Here is a 16,978-nt window from a genome sequence, read left to right on the forward strand (position 1 = left end):
TCTCTCTATATCCCACTAGACTTGGGGAGCTAAATCCCTCATTTCTCTCTCCCCACACTCTGGAACCAAAGCCTCAGCACTGCTCTCCCCCCTCCCCCCACCCTGGCCGTGTTAACAGTGATCCCTGCCCCATCCTAATGCAGGCTAGCCCCAGCCCCTGCTGCCCCTAGCATGCCTTCCTCTCCCCCACCCCAGTGCTGTGGCCCCTGCCCACAGCCTTCTTCCCCCCACTCCCTACCACTGCTGTGTGCCTGCTCCCCAGCCCTGACAGGAAGGAGACAGGAGCCCAGCCCCTGATGCCAAGGCTTTATTGCTGCCTCTCACAGTGTTCAGCGTCTTGTTGCTCTGGCGCAGCCAGGAATGTAAACGAAGCGGGGAGAGCAGTGTCCTGCTTCTCCAGGCTTGGTCCCAGCATTGGGGGCAGCCCTCAGGCTCCTGGGGGGAGAGAATACCCCCAGGTGGACAGGCCCCATTGTACACACGTTCTGGGAATGGGGAACCGAGTGAGGGTGGACACAGGACAGCCCCAGCCCTAAAGATGGGCTGCCTCCATTAATACCCACATGGTCCCCCTAACCCATGAGTTCCCCTGCCAGACATCCCCCCCTCCCCCCGGCCCTCATGCAATGAGGACTTCAAGGCAAGAGCCCCAATCCCAGCACCCTCCCAGCTGAGCCCCTGGGCCCTGGTGGTGGGAGCTGCCAACAGGCCCTCAGCCCTGCCCCACCACTCTGACCTGTGCTGGGCCCTGAGCAGAATCCAGGCCTGCCCCCCAGTGTTAATGAAGCAGGTCGCATTATTAGCACGCGTTAGTGCCAGGAGGTGAGGGAACCCTCTGGCTGGGCCTGGCTCGCTGGGGTCCATGTACCAGAGCTGTCCAGGCCCACAGGCAATGAGGCTTGGTCCCTGCAGTGTCTCCAGCTCAGGCGCAGCCCCCAGCCTCCTGGGAAGAGAGGGAGGCAGAGGAGAGCGAGCAGCTGTGGGGGAGGCTGCCCCCCAGCACCCGCCACTGGAAGATGCTGGTGTCCTTGCCCCCCAGTGAGACCAGGTGGCTGTCATCATTCGTGAAGCGCACATTAGTCACATGGCTCCCGTGACCCCCATACACATGGCTGGGCGCCTGCAAGAGAGAACAAGGGAGTGGGGTCAGGGGTGGGGACTGCCACTGGAATACCACCCCACCCAGAACCTCCAAAGTGTTCCCCAACCCCCTGGTCGAGGCTCTTGGGCTCTGCCACTACCCCCAGGACCTCCCAGAACCACCCTGATACCCCAGTTGAGATCCCCCACCCCACTCAGAACCCCCAGAGATACCCCATTCCCCTGCCCAAGATCCTACAGAGACTCCCTGATCCCCTGGGATGTCCCCCCATAGAGTCCCCAGTTCCCTGCCCAAGACCCCCTGGGCATCCCTGTGCCCCAAACCCTCAGGGCAGTCCCCAGCCAATGGGCAGAGAAAACCCTAGTTAATCTTCCCCCCATATGCCTCCTCTCACCTCAGCCCTGGGGTCAGGGGTTAATTCCCCACCCCCAGTTTCAGCTTGGCCCTGGCACAAGGTTAATCCCCGCCCCCCCCTCCAGTCTCAGCTTGGCCCTGGCACAGGGTTAATCCCCCCCATCCCTGCCAGTCTCACCTTGGCCCTGGCACAAGGGTACTGGAACAGATGCACCTTGCAAAAGTCGTCTGCCACAGCGACTACACGCTCGTTGTGGGAGCGGCACAGGGAGTTGATGTCTGTGCCATCCGAGCCGTCCGGCCACACACCTGCAGGGGAGACACACGACATGCACAAGCTGTTAGTGCTCCTTCCTGACCATGGCTCTGAGCCCCTGGGACCCCTTCCCACCCCCCCCCCCGCTACACTCTTCTCCCAGGGAGCCCTTGTACCCCAACACTCGCCCTCTCCCCCCACACCCCATGGGGCCCAACCCTCACCAAAAACGTGGAAGCCCAGCACGCAGGTGTACGATGCCCACTCCCGGTCGCGGCTCTCAAAGCGATTCCTCAACAGCTTGCAGCCGCCAGCCACATCCCCTGCAAACGGGGGAGAGATACACGGGGTTAGGGTCCCGCTGCAGCAACAGGCACTGCCACATGAGGGCACAGCTCCCAGCCACAGGTACCCAGGGGACAACACACACACTTGTCCCAGGGCACCAGAGCCACCTCCACCCATGACGGAGGTTTATGGACGGGCCCACGCACAACGAGGGCGACTCACACCCAGGCCCCAGGGTGACGGGCTCCTGAGCAGTCCCCTTCCCGGCACTCACAGTAGAGGATCTCGTAGTCTCCAGAGTTGGACATGATGAACTTGCTGTCCTTGGACCAGTCCAGGTGGGTGATGAAGCTGGAGTGTCCCTGGGGGGGAAGGGGAGGAACAGGGGCATCAAAACCAGTTACTCAAGGACCCCCCAGCCCAGCCTCAGGCACCTCCCGAGGGGGTACAATCCAAGGGCCTGGAATCATACACCCCCCTGGCTCCCAGGACCCGCCCCACATCTCCCAGAGACCCTCTCCCCTTCCCTCCTCCACCTTTGGTTCAGTGACCCACTCCACCATCGCAGTAGTCCCATCCCTGCCAGCCTCCTCCTGGCAGCCCTCTCTCCTTGCCCCCCCCTCACCGTGCAGCGGCCGAAGCGGCTGTACTTGCGCTCCCCCTCCCCCACGCTGTAGATGTAGATGAAGTTGTCATGGGAGCCGATGGCCAGGAACTCACCGTCTGCAAGGGGGAGAAAAGAGGGGTGGGAAGGGGGCCACGTGGGGGGCAGCTGCAAAAGGGGGGCAGAGGAGGGGTGGAAACAGAGCCATGGGGGAGGGGGGAGAATGGGAGGAACTTGCTGTCTCTGCAATGTGGGGAAGATGGGATGGGAATGGGAGCATGGAGTGCTGGGGGCCAGAGGGGGCCAGAGCTGCAGTGGGGGAGGAACCTGGTGGGAATGGGGCCTGCGGAGGGAAGAGGGGGGGAGCGAGGCGGGGGAGGGGCATGGGGGTCTGACCTGGTGAATAGCGCACCACCGAGAGCTGCTCGTTCCCGTCCGAGCCCCCCGACAGCACCTGCCGTGTCTCTGTGTCCAGCACCAGCCACCTGGGGGGGCACAGGAGGGGGTCAGAGCTCCCGCAGCGCCGGACATGCAGAGACAGATAGAGGACCCCACCCCAGGGAGCAGGGGCAACAGAGGGGGTGGTTTCCGACCCTGAGGGCAAATTCAGTGACCCCTTAACCCCAGGGGGCCAGACTCAGGAAGCAGGGGGCAGAGCCCCAAATCTCAGGGTGCTGCTTGCAGGGCCACCAGTAGCTCAACCACTTTGGGTGTGACTCTGGTGGGGCGGGAAGGGCTGTCCCAGCACCCCGAGAGGCCAGAATGGGGCAATATGTGGGTGGGGAGAGAGTTACCGTCCAGTGTTGAGTCCTACTGCCACCACCCGGCCACTGGGGTGGAAATCAGCGCAGAGCCCAGTCTCCTAGGGGGGAGAGACACCCTGTAAGGACCTTGACCCTCCTCCCATCCACCCCACCCCACCTCCTCAGGCAGTACCTCCAGAGGAGGCTCCATCCCACTGCGTCCCCAACATGCCTCCTGGGGCGGTACCTCCAGGGGGAGGCTCCATCCCACTGCGTCCCCCCATACCCCAGGGGTGGTACCTCCAGGGGGAGGCTCCATCCCACTGCGTCCCCCCATACCCCAGGGGCGGTACCTCCACGGTGAGGCTCCAGCCCATTGCGTCCCCCATCCCACCGGGGTGGTACCTCCAGGGTGAGGCTCCAGGCCGCCGTGTGCTCCCCGCTGTCCCACATGCAGACCTGCCTGTCGTGCCCGCAGGTGAGGAAGAGGCTCCGCGAGGGGTGGGTGGCCAAGCCCCACAGCTCGTCCGTGTGACCCTGCAACCAAGGAGAGCCTGAGGGGGACAGGCGGGGGCCTAGCTCACCCCTTTGTATGCTGCTCCCTATGACCTCGATCCCATCTGCCCCCCAGCCCCCAACCCCATTTGTCCCCCTTGCCATTCCACAGGGCCCTCTGCTTTCCCAAGCAGCCCCCACCCTGCTGTACCCCCAAAGCCCTCCCCAAACCCCTCTCTTTCCCAAGCCCTCCCACAGCCCCTCAGTCTCTGTATCCCCCAGGCCCTCCAGCTCCCCGCTCACCTGGATGATGGGGGTGAAGCCAGCGGCCAGGCTGCCCCTGAGCAGCGCATTGCGCGTAGTCCCAACCAGCAGCTCGGCCCCAGGGCCCTCGACGATGGTGCGCACAGCCCCAAACTGCTCCGGGATCTGGGAGGCACAAAGGGCTGACTGAGAAGGGATGGAGACAGCAGGAGCCACAGATCCCCCCACATGCTCACTGCAGATCCTTATCCCACCCACGACTCCTCCAGACCCCTCCAGCAGATTCCCCTATGCCTCCTCCCACCCACAGCCTCCTGCTGCACCCCACACACGCACCCTGCAGATCCTGAGCGCCCACCCAGGACTTCTGTAGTTTCCCCAACCATGCCCCCCCACAGATCCCCAGCTCCTGCAGCCCCCTCACCGCCAAACACCCCCATCCACCCCTGCAGATCCCCAAATCCACTACAGCCCTCTCACCAACCCCCCAAACACCCTCTGCCTGCCCCTGCAGATCCCCCCACTACAGCCCCCGCACCGGCTCCCAAACACCCCCAGCCCACCCTGCAGATCCCCCATCCACTACAGCCCCCTTACTGACCCCCAAACACACCCTGCAGATCCCCCACCCACTACAGCCCCCTCACCTGACCCCCCAAAGGCCCCCTGCCCACCCCTACAGATCCCCAAACCCACTACAGCCCACTCACTGACCCCCCCAAACACCCTCTGCCTGCCCCTGGAGATCCCCCCACTACAGCCCCCGCACTGACTCTCAAATCCCCCCTGCCCACCCTGCAGATCCCCCACCCACTACAGCCCCCTCACTGATCCCCCAAACACCCCCTGCATATCCCTCACCCACTACAGCCCCCTCACCGACCCCCCAAACACCTCCTGCCCGCCCCGCAGATCCCCCATCCCCATCCACTACAGCCCCCTCACTGACTCCCAAACACCCGCTGCCCGCCCCTGCAGATTCCCCAGCCCCACCCACTACAGCCCCCTCATCAACCCCCAAACACCCTCTGACCACCCCCACAGATCCCCCAATCACCTCCCCACCAACAGATCCTGCAAGCAAATCCCCATCCATCTCTGTATCCAACTCCAGATCCCCTTGCCCAACCCCTGCATACACCCCAACCCTCCCCACAGATCCCCCTGCCCATCCTCCCTTCCAACACTGGCAGATTCTGACCCCACTCCTGCCGCCTACAATCCCCTGTGGATCCCCCATACTCAACCTCACCCCAATCCCATGCAGATGCCACCCCAAGAACCACTGCCCTGCCCCCGCTTGGGATCTGAGCCCATTGGACTTCCTACCCCACGCAGGTTCAGGGTCCCCCTCACCTCCACCTCCTGAAGCAGGGCAAGGCTGGGGCTCCAGTGCACGAGGCGCCGGTCCTTCCCGCCCCCACTCAGCACCGAGCCGTCGCGCCGCATGCAGAGAGAGAAGATGCTGCCTTCGTGTGCACGGGTCTGACGCCCGATCTGGTAGGTCTCTGCAATGTGGGTTGGGGTCATTGCTGGGCCCTCTCCCCCCACCCTCCCCAGTCCACGGGAGTCCTGCATTCCCTCCACTCCAGGGTTCCCCCCACATCCTCACCCCCCTCCCCCAGCCCAGGGGTCTGTGCAGGCCTCCCGCCCGATACCTTTGGCGCCCTTGCCCAGCGTGCGGATGTCGGCGGCCGTGCGCGCCCAGGTCAGGATGTTCCCCTCTGAGTCCCCGGTCAGCACGTCCCCGTTGGCATCGAACAGGAAGCACTGGATGAATTTGGGCTTCTTGTACTTCTGGAAATGGGGGGGAGAGAAGTGAATCGAGGAGGGGCTCACGGGGCAGCCAGGCCCAGCCCCTCACAGGCTGAGCCCAGAGCCCTTCCCCAGCCAGGCTCAGCACAGGCCCCCGGCCAGGCTGAAAACTGCCCCCTCCAGCCAGCCCCCAGCCCCTCACCCCGAAGATGCCCTGCTTCTTGCTCAGGGTGCTGCCGCTCCAGGTCCAGAAGTAGACGTGGGATTTCCCGCTGGTGATGAAGTTGCTGCTGTCCTGGGGGTTGAACTCCACTGTGAACACAGACTCGTTGGTGCTCTGGAGAGGGGAGAGAGGGGGCATGAAAGGACAGGGGGCAACTGGAGGGTCAGGGGCATGGAGGGATTGTGGGTGCCCAGCAGGATTCTGTGTGGGGCCCCCAAAGGGTGTGGATGGGGAGACCCCTCATTGCTCCTTTCCCACCAGTGGATGACGGCAGGGGGATGCCCAGGGGCTGGGAGGGGGGGTCTCTTACTGAGTTTTGGGGAGCACCTCTACCCCAGGGGAGTCCTCCTCCTGCAGCTAGCTCCATCCCCAGGAGAGCAGGATCGATGCACAGCCCAGCCTCAGACCCTTGGCCCAGCCTAGGGTCCCTGCGTGGTGGTGGGGGCAATGCAATGACCTCAGCTCCCCAAATATGTACAGGGTGCCATGGAGACGGCACCCAGAAAGCAGGAGCAGCACCGCAGCGTCACCCAGGGAAGGAGAATGGGGGCTGCAGCCTGGACGCCTGGATTCTCTTCCCAACTCTGGGAAGGGAGTGGGAGCTAGTGGGTGGGAGCAGGGATGGGGGCTGGGAGTCAGGACTCCTGGGTTCTGTTTCCTGCAATGCTATGCAGCCCTGGGGTCTGCCTCCTGACTCACCTTGATCTCGGCCTGCTTGGTGCCGCGGGCACAGTCCCACACCGACAGCATGTGCTCATTGGAGTCATCCACCACGCACAGATAGGCCCCCTGGTCCTGCAGATGGCAGCCGGGAAGGACAGTTGCCAACGGGGGCTCCTCAAGGAAGGAATATGGGGACACGGGGGAATGGGGAACATGCAGGGGATGTTGGGGGGGCTGGATACAGGACACAAACTCATCTCCTCCCCCCCCAATTGCACAGCCCAGGCCCCCAGCACAGCCAAGGCTGACAAGGATTGGGAGGGGAGGGGAATTGGGGGCACTCCAGCCGGGTTCACCTCCTGTCAGGCTGTCCTGAGGGAATCCTGCCTCCAGAGCCCAAGGGGGCAAGGAAGGATCCAAGCTGGGGTGGGGCAATGGGACAGCATGGGGCAGGGATTTGAGTTGGGGGTGGAGAAAGGGAGGGCAGCGAGACGTGAGGCCAAGGGGGGGCAGAGCTAGCGCTTGGACTCACAGCAGTGGAGAAGGCAAGGGAGCCAACGCCCCGCTCGAAGCTCCCCAGGCCGATCTGCTGCAGGGTGAGCAGCGTGGAGGAGTCCCAGATGTGCACGAAGGGCTGCAGGGGCTGCAAGAGAGGAGATGGGTCAGGACAGGGACAGACACAGGAGCTGGGGGGTGTCAGGGACCGGGGGGGCAGGTCCAGGGGACAGGGCCTCCTGGACAGGGACCCTGCGGTAGGTCTGGCCTCCTGCACTGAGACCCCTGCTCTCCCCACCCTGTGGGGCCAAAGCCCAGGGCATGGCAGGGTTTCTCACCCGGCTTTCCAGGAAGCTGGCTCAGTGGGACTTCCCTAAATTCCGCTCTGGGACAGCCCTGCAGGATCTGTCCCCCCTCGGTGGGTACCTTGCCATCCTTGTCCACTCCAGCAGTCTGCCCTGTGGCCACGCGCACTCTGTCGGGATGCACAGCCAGGCTGCAGGGGAGAGATGGGGGGAGGGAGGTTATTGGCTCAAAAACTCAGGGGCCACAGCCAGGGTGGAGACTAGCCTGGGACCCCCACACGTGCCCTTGCTGCAGTCAGTGCCCCCTGTGCCCTTGCCCTCCACTTCAGTCCATGCCACCATGTACTCTCCCTCTGTCGTAGTTGGTGCTTCCCAGCAGCTCTGTGTCTCAATGTACACCCCATCTCCTTCAGTCAGTGCTCCCCAGGCCCTGGCCATCAGTCCACACGCCCCCTCGCACACCATCAGTGTTGCCCTGTGCACTCCCCCTTGCACGCCGTTGGTGCTGCCCCGTGCACTCCCCCTTGCACGCCGTTGGTGCTGCCCCGTGCACTCACCATCGCACACAGTCGGTGTGGCGCAGGTAGTGGCGCTGGCTGCGGTGCTGGATGTGGTACAGCACCACCACACAGGCGATGAAGTAAACCAGCTCCCCTGAGGCCAGCACGTAAAGATTGGAGCGGCTGTCCCGGCCACGGTACCCATAGCTGGGCAGGCCTGTCAAGGAGCACAGAGGGGAGCAAGGGGGCCAAGCCAGCCAGCCCCAGGGCTGGGGAAACAGAGGGGGACAGCGCACCTCGGGGGATGTGAGGGTTGGGTGGGAGCGCAGCACCCTCTGGGGGATCACAGCGCACCCTGTGGGACTGCAGGGGGGGCTGGGAGCACAGTGCACCCTGGGGTGGGGGGGCGGGAGTGCCGCACTCTCTGGAGGGGGGTACAGTGCACCCGGGGGGGGGGCAGGAGCACAGTGCCCTCTGGAGGGGGGGCACAGCACACCTGGTGGGGGGCGGGAACACAGTGCCCTCTGGAGGGAGCAGGGGGCATAGTGCTCTATGGGGAGTAGTGCTGCCTGGGGCAGGGCAGGTGCGGGCTGTGGGAGGGGGGTATTGCCCTGCTGAAGGATACACCCAGTCGAGCTGCAGGTGCTCAGCAGGCAGCTCCGCACGCAGCTCCTCGTAGTGGGAGATGCCCGATGGAATGTACATGGTGATGGGCCGGCCCCGCAGGAACATCTTGATCGAGAGGCCCTCTGGGGGTTAGCGGGGGTGGGAGGGAGACAGGTCACAGCCAGCCCCATCCCATGCAGCCTGCCCACGCTCACCCCGTCCAACCCCCTGCCACCTCCACCCACCCCATCCACCGCATCCCCCAGAGCACCACACTCCCAGGCCATCCCACCCCCCACCCGGCTCCACCCAATCCCTCCCCACTCCATCCCATTCACCAGTCCCACACACACCTGACCTCCCACACCACCATCCCCTGGGCTTGCGCCCCTGCAGGCACCTCATCTCACAAGCCCCATCAGAAACATGCACTGGGTCCCATCCCCCCATGGCTCCAGCCACCCAGGGCAGCCTCCAATGCCTGCCCCAGTAGCCTCACCAAGGTTGTAGGTCCCACGCCGAGACCCCAAGGGCCCTGCAAGGAAACAGGGAGCATCAGGAGATTTTGGACCATGTGTGGCGGCACCAAGGACCAGGGCAAGGGGCTGAATTCCCACCACCACCACCACATGCCCTCCCCACACTGCCTAGGACCCTGGCACCAGTGAAATGACACCCCCTGGGCACTGACCACAACTCAGATTCCCCGCAGCTCACCTGGGCTCAGGTTAGGGTCCTTCATTCGGCTGGAAGGGAAAAGCAGAGCATCAGCAGGGCAGGCTGTAGAGAGTGGGCTCTGGCTCTAACTGTGGGGAGTGGAGCAGGGGGAACTCTATGCAGCAGGGTGCGTGTGTGTGTGGGGGGGTGTTCCAGCAGGGATCGCGGCGGAGGGCAGGGGATGTGGGGGGAGGGCTGTTCCCAGCAGGGATCGCTGTGGGGGACAGGGTGTGCGGGGGAGGGGGGGCTGTTCCCAGCAGGGATCGCTGTGGGGGACAGGGTGTGCGGGGGGAGCTGTTCCCAGCAGGGATCGCTGTGGGGGACAGGGTGTGCGGGGGGAGCTGTTCCCAGCAGGGATCGCTGTGGGGGACAGGGTGTGCGGGGGAGGGGGGGCTGTTCCCAGCAGGGATCGCTGTGGGGGATAGGGTGTGCGGGGGGAGCTGTTCCCAGCAGGGATCGCTGTGGGGGACAGGGTGTGCGGGGGGAGCTGTTCCCAGCAGGGATCGCTGTGGGGGGCAGGGTGTGCGGGGGGAGCTGTTCCCAGCTGGGATCACCACAGGGAGTGGGGGGCTGTTCCCAGCAGGGGGCACTGGTTCGGGGTGGGGGGTGGGGGGGTTGGAGTGTCCCTACTTCTCCAGGCTGCTGGAGCGTGTGAGCAGGTTGGCGGAGGATGCTGCCTTCTTGCTAAGGCGCTGCCGGGCCTTGACCTTGTCAGGCTTGTCGGAGGAGCTGTTCCTGCGCAGGCTGGGGGGAAGAGGGAGTGGTAAGCAAAGGGTTAACTACATGCACCGGGGCGGTCAGCATGAGCCATCCCCCAGCTCCCAAAGGCAGGGGCACCCCCACATGAACTCCCTTTTTCCACATCAATCCACTCACACCCCATCTCAGGCAAAGGGGAGAATGGGGCTCTTTGTTCAGCGATTCCCCCTGAGGATCTCCCCACCCTGGCTCCCGTGTGCGGGGGACCTAAGACACAGACAGAGTCTGATTTTACCAGCCCCACAGTTCAGGCTGCACTGGGGGATGCGGCTGGGCACATCAACTGGAAACAGAGCCCAGGAATCCTGGTTCCCAGACAGCTTCCTTCACCCTCCACCTTCTGGCCCCCGTAAACACACACTCACCCACTAGACCCCAATCCCCACCCAGAGCCCTGGGTTCCACACCCCTGCTGTACCCATTAGACACCACTCCCCTCCCAGAGCTGACAATAAAGCCCAGGTATCCTGGTGCCCCCTCTGTCCCCCACTCACAGCTCTTTCCTGGTGCCTTTCAGGGCATGGACCGCTGGCACTGGGGAGGCCGTGGCACTGTTGCTGCTGCTCCCCTCGGATGGGGGCTCCGGGGATAGCATCTCCTCCCTATGGAGCTGACTCTCAGGGGGCTGGCTGCCATTTGCACTGCCCTGGAGTGGGGCGGCTGCTTCACAGTCGTGGGGAGGCTCGGAGGAGTCCTGGGAAGGCCCTGCTCCCAGTATGTCGGGGGCTGAGGCTGGCTGGGCCAGGCCTAGTGGACTGTGAGGCATCCCCAGGGCGTTTGGCTCTTCTGCCTCGACCCCAATCCCTGGCGGGGTCCTGTGGCTGGGGCTCCAGCCCCACTTCACGTCCAGCAGGGCCGACTCGTCAGTCTGGGTCCCGGTGCTGATGGGGGCGCCCAGCAGGCTCCCTGCACCCAACTCCTCATGGCACACAACTCCCGATGCGGGCACTGGGCTGTGAACCAAAGCACCACAGCATGGGCAGAGAGAATGCCCTGTGGGGTGGGAGGCCCCTCAAGTGCCCACCTCACCCCCCTCAGCCTGCCCACACTGCCTGCCCCAAAACCTCTTACCCCTCCAATCCCCCAGACTTGACCCCATGGCCTCTGCCTACTATCTCCCCAAAATCCCCCCACTGTCCCCCATCCCCTCTTCACTCCCATCTGGGGGGCTTGCCCTGGAGTCCCCTCCCCAGAACCTGGCACTCCCTCCCCCCTCAGTACTGATCCTGAACCTCAGGGTCGTGCCTGCCTCATGGCTCTGGCCCCCTCCCTGTCCCTAAGCCAGAAGTCCCTGGGGTCCCTGCACCAGGGTGGGGGCACAACCTGGGTGATACCTGCAGCTGGCAGTCAGTGGGATCCAGGATGCCCCATGGCCCAGCGAAGGATCCAGGAACAGCCGGGTGTCTGGGACGGCATCATTCACTGCAGGGAAATGACAGAGAAATGTCAGCCCCATGGGAAACCCCAACTCCCCAGATCACTCTAACGCTGCCCTCCACAGTGCCCCGACTGCTCCTGCCCTGTGCCCTACAGCGCCCTCTTCTGGGAGAGCTTGGGGCTGGAGTAACCCGGAGCTCCGCCCACAGCCAGCGCTCCTGCCCTGCTCCATGCAGCGCCCGCTGCTAGACTCCTATCCCAGTTCCTTTGTATCCCACCTGCCAGTAGCTGCTGCGTGAGGAGTGGGATCTGCTGGTCGTAGAGGCTGAGTCTCCGCAGCGCATCAGCCAGTGCTGATTTCACCAGTGTCAGCTCCTCCTCCTGGCTCTGCAACCGGAGTTCCAGGCTGGCCAACCGGTCAGGGCGCAGGGCTGAGATGGTCTCATCTAGCAGTGGCAGCATCAGAATCGTTAGCTCCAGTCACTTGGGCAGGTTCCTGCCCCCAAACCAGATCCCCCACTCTAACCACTAGACCTCACGCCCCTCCCAAAGCAGGGACAGAACCCAGGAGTCCTGACCCACAGCCCCCTGCTGCTCTAACTTGCTAGACCCCATGCCCCTTCCAGAGCTGGGGATAGAACCCAGGAGTCCTGACCCACAAGCCCCTGCTCTAACCACTAGACCTCACACCCCTCCCAGAGCAGGGACAGAACCCAGGAGTCCTGGCTCCCAACCCCCTCCTCTAACCTCCTCACATGGAATGGAGCCCCGAAGACCCCTAACACCCAATCCCGAGAGACAGGGAAGCTGATGCCAGGGAGAAGGGGCTGGACAGTGCCTGCTTACAGGGGCCGCTCCCCACCCCAACACCCCCTGCTGCATGATGGGGCAAGGACCAAAGCGCTACTTCTACCCAGGCCAGCCCCAGCAGATGAGCCCCCACAGGGAGGATTGAGAAGGAGCAGGAAGCCCAGGCTGAAAAGGGCTGGGGGCTCTGTGCAGGGCCAGAGGGAATGGGATCCTGCCCCTGAGGGTACCCCCCACATACACACACTTGGGGCAGCTCTCCGAGCAGACTCCAACAGGATGCCCTGAGGACATCCACCCCCACTGCCCCACGCCCCCAGCCCTGGACAGGCCCTGCTTTGTCCCCAGGGAGCTGCAGCCCCAGCCAAACACAAAGCTGCTTTCTCAATGGCATTTACAACTCCCCCAGGCACCAGCCTGACAGCCCAGCCCCAGCCAGAGAGGGGAAGGCGGGGGGGGGGGGGGGGGGAAGGAGGGAGCAGCCTGGCAAGATGCTGGTCAGGAAAGCCAGGAGTTGGGCAGGCCAACTGGCCAAGCACCAGAGCGGGAGGGGCTGGGCTGGGCACCATGGGACCCCACCATTTCCCTTCCAGAGCTGGGCTAGAACCCAAGAGCTCTGGCTCCCAGCCTCCCTTGCTCTAACCACTAGCCTCCAGCCCCCTCAGAGCTGAGGCTAGAACCCAGGCATCCTCGGCCTATCCTGCGCCTTAAACCACAGAGCTGCTTTTTCTAGCAGTTCCTCGCAGGAAGCCGCACCCCCCACCCACCCCCAGGGAAACACGTTGGGTGACATTTTTGGGTGAGGTGCTCAGCTTGGCATTAACCCTTCGGGGCCTGGTGCTCCCTTGCCAGCTGCAGGGGGAGATGTAGGACTGGGTGCTGGGGAATGGGGTTGCTGCCCTGGGGGTCTCCCAGCACTCTGATCCCACTCAGTTCTGCAATCTCTGGGCCCATGGCAGCTTCCTCCCTGCTCTGTGTGGGGGGGTGGGGGGCGAAGAGGGCAGTGCCAGGGGGCTGTGGCTGGGCACTGAGCATGGCTGTGGTGAAAGTCTTCTGGCTGGGGACATGGGGCAGATGGGCTCAGCCACCCAAACCCCCACCTCTTCCGGCTGCCACCTGGAGAGAGGCCCATGGGGAGCAGGGGCCAGGCCTGGGGGATAGACCCAAAACTTGTGGGGAGAGGGGGAAGAAGGGGTCAGCTTGAGGGATGGGTCCAGGGGCAGGCCTGGGGAATAGGCCTGGAGCTGGTGGGGGGCAGGCCTGAAGGAGTGTGGGGCTGAGATGGGTGCTTTCCCATCTCCTAGCTTCCCTCCACCAGCAGCACATTTGTCTACATGGGCCCCTAGACTGGGCCCAGCTTGGGTTTGGTGCCATCAGTAGGACAAGCTGGGTCTGGGGAGATGGGATTTGGGGGGGGGGGGGGCTGAGTTTATGTATCTAACATCCCCCACCCCAGCCAACAAAGCCCCTGAACCCAGCCCTCAGCCCTGGTCCTGCCCCACTGGGGACGTGCCCCCTAGGGGTTCTGTTCCCTGGACATGGGGACTGCCCAAGGGTGCTGGAACAATTTTCATAGTGGGGGTGCTGAAAATGGAAACCAGGTATTTGGCTAGGGTGACCAGACAGCAAATGTGAAAAATCAGGATGGGGGTGGTGGGTAATAGGAGCCTATATAAGAAAAAGACCCAAAAATCGGGACTGTCCCTATAAAATCGGGACATCTGGTCATGCTATATTTGGCGTTTGTTATTACTACTTCAAGCACCCCCAGCACACCTATTTCTACCACCACTGGGACTCCCGGTGGTGGTCACCCCCCCCCCCACACATGTGGGTATGGGATCTGTGCTACAACATGAATCCCAGCAGGGACTGGCTAGAGCTGGAGGGGGGACGACAAAGGGGCCTGTTAGTTTCTGTGCCCCTGATGGGCGGACCGAGGCTAGACAGAGCCCCCAGTCAGGACCCAAGTCCCTGGCCCTCTGTACACAAGGAGGAGCAGTGGGGTGGGGTTGAGGGAGCAGCTGCCAGTGGGAGGTGGGGCAGGACGCCAGGACTGATGGGACCTTTGGACCCAGTGCAGGATGCTACCCAGCACTGCAGGGACCTTTGGACTCAGAGTGAGGGGCGAGGCCAGCCCCAGGCCAGGAGCCCCACCAGCCCAGTGGTCCAATGGCAGGAGAGCCCTGTAAAGCAGCAGAGTTGGAGTAGGGGACCAGACAGACACCACCTGAACTCCCTCCTCTGCACCCCTAGTTCTGACCATTGACCTGACATCCCCCTCTCCATTCTTCCCCCATCGCCCATGTCTCTGGGCTGGGTTGCCTTGGCGCTGGCTGGGCTTCCTCCTGGCTTCAGGATGGTTAGGAAGCACTGATACTTCAACGGGGGAGGTACCAGGGGTACTATGGGGAGCCAACTATCCTGCAGAGAGGGGGCACACAGCCCCACTGCAGATGCTATGCCAGCCTGTCCAGAGATGGAAGGAGGCCAACTTTGCAGTTAAGGGACTGGACTGGGAGCCAGGATGCCCGGGTTCTATCCCCAGCTTCAGGACGTGGGGTATTGTGGCTTGGAGGGGCGCTAGGAACCAAAACTCTTGGGTTTATTCCCAGCTCTGTGTGTGTCCCTGGGAATCTTTCTGGGCCTCAGTTCCCACATCTGTGAAATGGATAAAGCCATGGCAGCTAGTGAGGCTGAGTCACTGTGGAGAGAAAGGTGCAATGGGGCGGGGGGGTTGGCAGGTTGGGGGTATTGGAGGGTATCAGAGAGATGGGGACCCCAAAGAGGAATTTAAAACTCTGTCCTAGGAGGAAGAGTCTCCCACTCCCCCCCCAGCACAACATGCATCCCCACACACACAACTCCTGCCTTCTTATGCACACCCCAGCACCCTCCTTATACACACCCACCCAGCCCACTCCCCTCCACACGCAGTGCCCCCCAATAACTGAGCCCCCAGCCCCTTCCCAGGCAGTGAATTCTCCTCCACACAGACCCGCCACACAAAGTACACCCCCTTTCCACACACCCCCGAGTGCCCTGCATGCAGCCAACACCCCCACCCATCTGCAAACACAGAGCACCCTCCGATTGACCCATAACACCTGCATCCCCACAATACACCCCGTGGACCCCAAAACACCTGCATCCCCACCCCGACCCCTTGCACACCTTGCACCCCCACATAACGCACGCCACACACACTCCCCGTGCACCCCAACCCGCCCCGCCAGGCCCCCGGCTCCCACCCGCACAGCGCCTCCTCCAGCCCCCGATCCGCTAGCGGGCCCCGGGCGGAACACGGGCCCCTGGCGGTCCGGAGCGCGGGGGAGCCGCGCCTCGGAGCTGGCAGCTTGGCCGGGCCCCCGGCACTCACCCGCGGGGCTGTGGTTCGAGCACCGGTCCATCGCGCCGCGGGCCATGCGCCCCTGGCGCCCCGACTCGCCGTGTGAGCGCCAGGGAGGCAGCGAGCGCTGGGGCCGCGGCTCCCCCACCCCAGGAAGCGGCGCGCCGTGTCATTTCCCCTTCGCAGCCCGGGCCCGATCCCGGTGTGACTCCGGATTCGCTCGGCTTGGGGCAGGCAGGGGGGGTTAACGCTTCGCTGCCCGGAGCCGGGAGCCACTCCAGCGATAAATCCGGAGGCGCGAGTTGTGGGACGAAGGGCCCAGGAACTGAGAGCCCCCAGAGAGGAAGGGCACCCACAGAGACAAGGCATGGTGGGGAACGGAAGGGGACCCAGGAGTCCTGGCTTCCTCAACCACTAGACCCTACAGCCACTCCTTTCCCGGAGCAGAGGCTAGAACCCAGGAGTCCTAGCTCACAACCCCCATCCACTCACACACAAACTAGACCCCATTCCCCTCTCAGAACCAGAGGACAGAAACCAGGTGTTCTGGCTCCCAGCATTCACCACCTCCAACCACTAGACCCCACTCCCCTCCTAGAGGCTGGGATTAAATTTAGGCTCCTGGCTTCCAAGCCCACCACCACCACCACACACAGGGTAACTACTAGACACAGACCACTCCCCTCCCCAGGGTGGAAAATTAACCCAGGAGTCCAGGCTCCCAGCCTCCTGCTCTAACCACTAGACCCTGCTCCCCTCCCTGAGCCTGGGATAGAATCCAGGGACCCTGACTCCCAGCCCTTTTAACAGAGTGAGGGGTGACACTGAATGGGAGGGAGCCCCCCACATATGGGATGCACTGGATCACCTGGGTCACCTTGGCATGGCTAGTAATGTCCCATCCACCTCTGGAGTGGAGGAGCCCAAGTGCTGGGGGCAGTGGCAGTGCTAGCCCACTGGGGGTCCTAGGCAGGAATATCCCCCCCCCCATACTAAAACAGGCAAGTTCTTATAATAAAAACCGAAGGGGCGGGGCTTAAGCTGCTCAGGGCCCTAAGCAATTGCTTAGTCTGCTTACACCTAGCGCTGGCTCTGGCTGTGGGGCAGGGTCTGTGTGGAGGGTCTCTGCAGCCAGAATCTGGGGTGGCTGGTTTGTGGTGGGGCTGGGGGCAGGGTTGTGGCAGGGGGGCTCTGCAGCCAGTATCTGGAGCTGGCTGGTTTGTATCCAGGCTGGGCAGGCAGCCCTGGGAGGTGGAAAATCCCGGGCTGGAGCGAGTGGCTCCTGTTTTCCTTGGCCCCCACAGTGCTGACGTTGC

The 16,978-nt window shown here is 63.5% G+C and overlaps 1 protein-coding gene across 1 annotated transcript; it reads right to left on the reverse strand.

The window, feature by feature from the left end:
- Window positions 1-291: 291 nt before the first annotated feature.
- On the reverse strand, window positions 292-15,878 carry EML3 (EMAP like 3). The gene is made up of 24 exons (XM_054035748.1): window positions 15,693-15,878; window positions 11,785-11,952; window positions 11,464-11,551; window positions 10,624-11,082; window positions 10,001-10,114; window positions 9,371-9,399; window positions 9,153-9,188; window positions 8,673-8,796; window positions 8,105-8,254; window positions 7,669-7,738; window positions 7,280-7,390; window positions 6,784-6,879; window positions 6,064-6,198; window positions 5,765-5,903; window positions 5,463-5,614; window positions 4,146-4,271; window positions 3,753-3,884; window positions 3,399-3,466; window positions 3,001-3,089; window positions 2,626-2,723; window positions 2,275-2,362; window positions 1,937-2,035; window positions 1,635-1,765; window positions 292-1,120 (listed from the first exon to the last, which is right to left on the reverse strand). The coding sequence occupies exons 1-24, from the start codon at window positions 15,736-15,738 to the stop codon at window positions 923-925; spliced, it is 2,946 nt and encodes a 981-aa protein (XP_053891723.1). The 5' UTR covers window positions 15,739-15,878; the 3' UTR covers window positions 292-922.
- Between the last annotated feature and the right edge of the window lie 1,100 nt (window positions 15,879-16,978).

Source organism: Malaclemys terrapin, chromosome 7 (genome assembly GCF_027887155.1).
Source record: "Malaclemys terrapin pileata isolate rMalTer1 chromosome 7, rMalTer1.hap1, whole genome shotgun sequence".
NCBI classification, from domain to species: Eukaryota; Metazoa; Chordata; order Testudines; family Emydidae; genus Malaclemys; species Malaclemys terrapin.